The 6,754-nt window shown below is 39.7% G+C and overlaps 1 protein-coding gene across 4 annotated transcripts in view; it reads left to right on the top strand.

Annotated features, from left to right (window-relative positions):
• Nucleotides 1–6,754, top strand: part of ptpn13 (protein tyrosine phosphatase non-receptor type 13) — a 44,835-nt gene that overhangs the window by 16,552 nt on the left and 21,529 nt on the right. For 3 of the 4 annotated variants that reach the window (XM_032539302.1, XM_032539301.1, XM_032539297.1), the window contains exons 8-9: nucleotides 3,965–4,057; nucleotides 5,633–5,732. In XM_032539302.1, coding sequence (XP_032395193.1) covers nucleotides 3,965–4,057; nucleotides 5,633–5,732 — 193 coding nt within the window. The remainder of the gene's footprint in view (nucleotides 1–3,964; nucleotides 4,058–5,632; nucleotides 5,733–6,754) is intronic. The other variant, XM_032539300.1, reaches the window with a different exon arrangement.

Here is a 6,754-nt window from a genome sequence, read left to right as displayed (position 1 = left end):
ATATTTCATATGAGGATGAGAGGAGACCAGTCAAGCTTCTCTGCCTTGCTTAGTTTCAACAAGAAAATTAGAATTATGAGTAACCCCTGTCTAATGTCACACCTTTCACACTGTGTATGCTTGTGCTTACTCGGTTGAAAATGAGATAATAATCTTTGTATATTTTTTGTGTCACTAGCTTCTAATTGATTCTAAATTATCGTTGATGTCAGACATAATGCTGTTGCAAAGAAATGTTCACTCCCATCAAAACTGACTGAGGTCGACATAAAGACTGAGCCAAAATGTTTGTATTCCATGCGAGAGCTATTTTGCTATAGTATGAATGGGGCCTAATTGAGCACAGACCATATGCGGGGCCTCGTGGATGTGTTACTTGGCAGAGACCTCCTTTCTTTCCTTTTCTCTTACTTTTTTCTGTTCTTTTCTGCAGGAAAGTGATGGCGCAGCAGTGGTCAGTTCTTTCAGGTTCAACCCAGTTACTCACTGGTTCTCTGCCTTCTGTGTATGCATTTGCAAACCATATTCAGTTGACTATGAATTACATAAACATAACTAAACATTGTGTGTGTGTGTGTGCATGCCAGTGTGTGCATGGGCATGTTTATACCCGGTCCCAAGTGCGTCTGCAACTTTCCCTCCCCCTTTTGATGCCAAGGTGCTTCAATCAGTTGAAACTTTTCCTTGCAGACCTAGAGACTGTAATTAGAGTCATGCGTAGCGGATGAGGGAATTCCAATCGTTATTGGACTTTTCCGGCACTTGGCAGCAGGTCATGTGGCTTTGGGCCGGGGTGGATCCAGCTTGGACAACAATGCAGAACACTGCTGCCTCAAGGGAATAGGAGATGTTCATGAAAGCGAGCCAAACACCCACATTTTCATAATTATATTTCAGTTTGGTCTGTTTAAAGGTTGCAGCAGGAAAGATTATACTGTTTCTAAGGCCTTTTTATAAAGAAGCTTTTTGCCATATTTGATATGGTCATATTTGCTATCCATTTCAATCTAGTGCCTTACTTATTTCTTCTTTACATTATGCACAATGTCTAAAACAAGCAATGTAAAAGTTTACAGGTAGTGTAGACATTTTATGAATAGATGTTTCCATTGGTGGGCTTTTTTCTACACTATGCACACTGAACATTTTAGTTCCACAAAATCTACATTGTTTGGGTTTTTTTCTGAGTCATGTCAACTTGGGAGGTACTTGAGGGTTCTTGTAAGCTATTATGCATGTAAGGCTATGCTTTAAAAGAATTACCTTTTTTTTCTCTTCTCCCTGGGACCACCAAACTTTAAATAACCTCACATAGTTTGTCTCATCTCAGCTTGAACACCCCAAAAGGCCATAGCCTATAGAAAGTGTTTGCATATTCACAGAAAGCTCATGCAAAAGTTTCTGTTCTGCAAGGATTCAAGGAGAGGGGAAAATTGGGAAGTGGGAGATAAAATGAGAAGATGAGGGAGGGTGGAGAAGCAAGGAGATAAGCGTGTGTGACTCCCTACACGGAGAAAAAGTCACAATAACACTGAGAGGGCATAATAGTTGGAGCATTAAACTATGAATGAACTCCCGGCCTCTTCACTCAGTAAGCCTCACATAAAGTATCTAATTAATACTAATACTTGCTGACAATGACTAAAATCCTCCTCTACTTTCTTTCATTGTCCTTTTGTGAATTTATGTGAGTGCATGCTTGCTACTTACCAGTTGTACTCCTTTTTAAGGTGGAAGAGGAATATATGTTTATATATCCGACAAGGCATTCATTGAAGAGGATCACAGAGAAGGAGCAATGAAATACCTATCAGTACCTATACCAGTATCTATATAACCCTTCTGCTTTCTTGCTCACCTACTGAAACATTATTGGCAAGATACAGCTGTTCATCTCTCTAATTAGCTGTGACCCTTTTCATCTCTCTTTCCCCTCATTGGTTTGAGGTGCAGTGGGTGTTCTGCAGTCACAATAAAATGTTGATCTCAGGTTTATTTGGGATTTCTCTAGTCTATATCCTTGACATTCCACGTCTGGGATTGCTCCATTGCTGTTGGAAATTCCGCCGGATTTCACTCATTTAGGTCAGATATCCGTTGCCTTGGGCTTCCTTCCTTTGTTTTGGCATTTTAAACTCTGGTCGATATATGAGGTCTATGGTTAACCTTTTCTCAGATCTCCGCAGGGTAAATCCAGACAGCTAGCTAGCTAGCTAGACTCTCTGTCCAATCAGTTTTATGTTGCACAACTAAAACAACTTTGATACGTAAACATGTTCCACCAAAACAAGTTCTTTCCCCAGGCTATTTTGCAGTGGCACCGCAGCTTTTCCCGTTGCCTAGCATCGCCCAAGACAATTGTGACTGGTTTAAAGAAATGCTAATAAGCCCAAGCACACTTTGCTACGGTGGAGGAAGGTCTGGCCAAGCGAGACTAGGATTTCTCTAAATACCCTGATTCACCCTCAGGTTAATTGTGACTGACTAACAACCACATTAGACACTTTCGGCTTCCAGAAACTTGAAACCTTTGTATATAGATTGAGGTAATTCACAAGCCACACTCCATAAAACATTTTTTAACAGGAGTTACATTTTTGGTTCTGATGCACTCATTATGCAACATAATATATTGCAATCTAAAACCCCTGCACTAAATATTATAAGGTTTGCTGGGTACTTATTTTTTAAACAGCGTTTATTACAGGATCTTTAATTGGAAGCACAAACTTCAGATTAAAACAACACCTTGGACGGCTTGTTGTTTTTTTATTTATGAGGTTAAGATTTCTTTGGATAATCTGAAATAAAATCACCCCAAGTTTCTTCTTGGTTATGACAAGTTATTAGATTATATTATAATTAAGACTATGTGTACGTGTGACTATGTGTATGTGTATGTGTATGTGTCAATGTGGGTGTTAGCAAATTTGTAAGTCTTGGTACTTGCAGTGGTAAAGCTAAGAAGGTGGACTGCTGTACTTGACAAAAGATAGACTTCTGTGTACTTTTTATTTATTTTTATTCCAATGTTCTCTCATGACTCACCAGCCAGCGGACGATGGAAATCTATGCACAATTTGACCACTCCTCTTCTTTCGTAGTACGATCATAGTTTCTGCTGGGCCACATTGTTTTTAACTTAGGAAGTTTACTTAAGATACACATCATTACAAAGTGATGTTGTACTGCAAAATTCTACTGAACTAAAATGCCTGAGCAATGACTAGGGAATGCAATGTATTCAAGCAATGTTGCTGATACTGAAGAGCAGGACTTTCAAGTTCTGTGTGCAAGGTAGAGAAACACATGACACATTAGGTCAGGGCTCAGACTGTGTGAAAATTGTTTATGATGTTTTAGTAATTTACCACTGATTTTCAATTCATTATTGAATCCAGGAAGCATTACTCAGAGAAAAGTAAGTCATTGTAGTGAGCTGGTCTGTACTTGCTGGGGTTCACTCTTTCAAGCAAGATAAAAGATATATGGTATATACCCTCAACAAATAGCTTCCCAACCTGACAGACGGCATGCCTGCATACACTTGTGCAGAAGCTGTTTTTCAGTGTAGTTACATGTCTTTCATTAAGAGTGTTTACCAACAGCATGACTAATACTTGCGCTGGGTGCCTCTGTCTCCTGGTTTAGAATCGCCAACAGTCTCAGGAGGAATTGAAAAGAGCACTATAAAAGAAAAACTGGTACTTTTCAGATAACCTGATGTCCAATTCTTTAAAAAAGTGATGCAACTTCTGTGTTGTGTGACTTTGCTTCACCTTAACACCTGTCACAAACTGAAAGCAAGTCCATATAACTTTTTTTTTTTTTGTTGTTGTCTTATATGCATGACGTTTATGTTTGATTCAGTACATCATTCCACAGACATCCTCTTATGTGAGTGTATGGTTCACATTATTTAATTTTTTTAAAGATGGGCTGATGTTCTTTTCTCTTCCCTCAGACCCAGTCCACACCCACCAGAGGTACCTCAGCGATTACAGTTCATCCAGCGAAAGCCCCTCTGTGGCCTCCTCTGATCCAGACTACAGACAAGGTTTTAGATTTCTTTATCACCATTGGTATTCTCTTCATGGACACACATTAACTCATCTTGGTTACATGCATACAGCAGAAGTTAAAGAGAAAGAGAGAAAAATCAAAGTTGTAGGGATGCGCAATTCAAAAAATGGCACGATTCAATATAGAATTTTAGGTTCAAGATTCGATTAAAAATTGATTCTCAATTTAAAAAAAAAAAAAGTGTGGTGTATTTTTTTGTAAAAAAAAATACACCACACAATATGTAAATGTAGTTACTTTTCCCATGTGATAGTATACACACCATTACAAAATGAAAAAATAAATTTTCAAAATAGCTGAACTCTTGTAGTCCAGTAATAACACATAACTACATTGCTACATGGTTGTAAGTACTGTTTGGGATGATCCCGAGCCCTGCTGGTTTTCACTTTAGCCATCAAATCTATTACTTATTTACACCTGGAATGGTGAGTGAATTATTTACAAGAAAACCAACAGTAGGCTGAGCCCCAAAGCCTTGGATTAAAGACCACTGGCGAAAGATATTAATAATTCTCTGTTTCCACTGACAGTGGTCTGTCCTGCTCAAAGCCAGACTCCCTGCTGTCTTCTTTCCAAATCTCACAGAGCCCACTTTGTGGGCTAAAAATTGTGGGGTACATCACTCGCCACCCTGTCTTGGGTACTTGGGCTGCTAATGTGGTTAGGTTATGTCCTTATCTATGTTGGATCGCACAAGATAACATACCATACCTATACTGCAAAGTATGATCAACAAAGACACGTCAATATGGTAATAGTGTGGGAAACATGAGGCTGGTTATTGAGCAAAGCTCTGTAACACAGTTTTAATCTTTTCAAACTGAGCTACAGAGATATTCAGAACCTCTTTTGCGTGAGTTGTAATGCCTAAATTCACATTGAATGTGGATTCACGGGTCACCATGACGGTACGATACAACTTGTCATTCGTTTAGTGTTGTTGCACATGATTTGAGAAAATATAAACATAACTACTCAGGTACAGGGTCAGGGGACAGTGTAAGGCTTGGGATACAGTATTCTTACAATATGTAACCACACATATTAATACATTGGCATGGTTTTATTTCAGTTAGCTTAATAGCTGGTTTGATTTGCATTGAGAGATGATCTTATGAAAAGTTCCCCATGCCTATCTTTAGGTATGGTGAAGAGTTTGTGATGATGTGGGGTTATTTTTATTGCAAAGGCCAAGAGAACTTTATTAGAATACATAGTATCCTGGATCCATAAAATAACTGGCATTTAAAAATAATGTGCCTGCCTCTATGAGAATTTAAAATAGGGGTGTGTATACTTATGCCCCCTGTATTTTAAGGAAGAACATTTATTTATTTACAATACATTATTCATTCACAAAGAAAATTGGTGTCCTTAAAAGGTTGGATTTTCCTCATTTTTTAATTAAGGCATTAAGATTAATTTCCAAAAGATTTTTTTTTTTTTTATTGCTCTTTTTAATCAACTTTAGCATGGGTGTGTAAACTTATTCAAGCCACTGTACGTGTGTGTATGTACACAGCTAACACTGCATTGTCTCTTCCAGCTAAGAAACCAGGCGAGGTGAGGAAGTATAGCTCCCAGCTGGCACTTTCCTCTGAACATGATGCCCCCTCGCTGACAAGTCACAACACACACAGGCACAGGTAACGCACCCACACACACAAACACACACACATACCAGAGTGCTGATCGGGCCGCATTTTTCTGTCCAAGCCCGGCCCACATCCAACAGAGCAGCAACCGAACCCGACCTGAGCCTGACCGTTAAAATCTCATTTTTTTCTCATACTAATGTTTCAACGTTATAAAATGAATATCGTTGGGGTTAAAATCCCGTTTCTGGTGAGCAAATAAATGAACTTGGCTTTCAGTATGGGGTTTATTTCGGACACCGCACACACTGCGTTCAAAACTTAATTTGATTCCACCAAATCTGCTCCAGTCGCATCTACATGTCTGCTTCCTCTTCCTCTATCTCTCTTCTGCCCACTTTCCATACACGCACACGCACACGCACACTGAGCTCTCTTAAAGGAGCCGCAGAACCATTTTACAACCATGCCTAATCGCGCTGATGTGACCAAGCCTAACCTGAACATCATTTCTAAATATTTGCCCGTCGGGCTTGGGTCGAGTATTCGCACTCTAGCACGTACGCACACAAACACACACACACACACACACACACACACACACACACACACACACACACACACACACACACACACACACACACACACACACACACAAGTGGACACTAATCTAGTGTGGTCTTACAGCTGCTTGCTGCACTACAAATAAGTAATAACTCACATTTCTGTGACTCAAATGTGTTTGTATACGTTTGCTTCTTCATTCCTTAAACAGTACAGGGATGCCACCGATGAAGCTGTCCTGTTCGGTCCTCTGTGTCACACAGCTGGTGTGGCACAGCAGGGTCAGCCCCATGCTTAGCTAGTGAGGTCATCTAATGTGACATCCACATTCAGCAATCTTTATCTCACTAATCTCTGGCATTACAGAGAACTGCCTAGTGTTGTTGCTATGCCTGCCTGCTAACTAATGTTTTCATTCTATTCCACTGCACAGAGCACTTGTTTTCCCCTGAGGCTAAAAGAAGACATACCAGCTAGTATTTGTGTTTTATGTGACATACCCCCCCTCA

Source organism: Etheostoma spectabile, chromosome 16 (assembly GCF_008692095.1).
Source record: "Etheostoma spectabile isolate EspeVRDwgs_2016 chromosome 16, UIUC_Espe_1.0, whole genome shotgun sequence".
Taxonomy (NCBI): Eukaryota; Metazoa; Chordata; class Actinopteri; order Perciformes; family Percidae; genus Etheostoma; species Etheostoma spectabile.
Note: the sequence above shows the minus strand (reverse complement) of the source record. Positions and strands in the feature narration are given on the sequence as shown.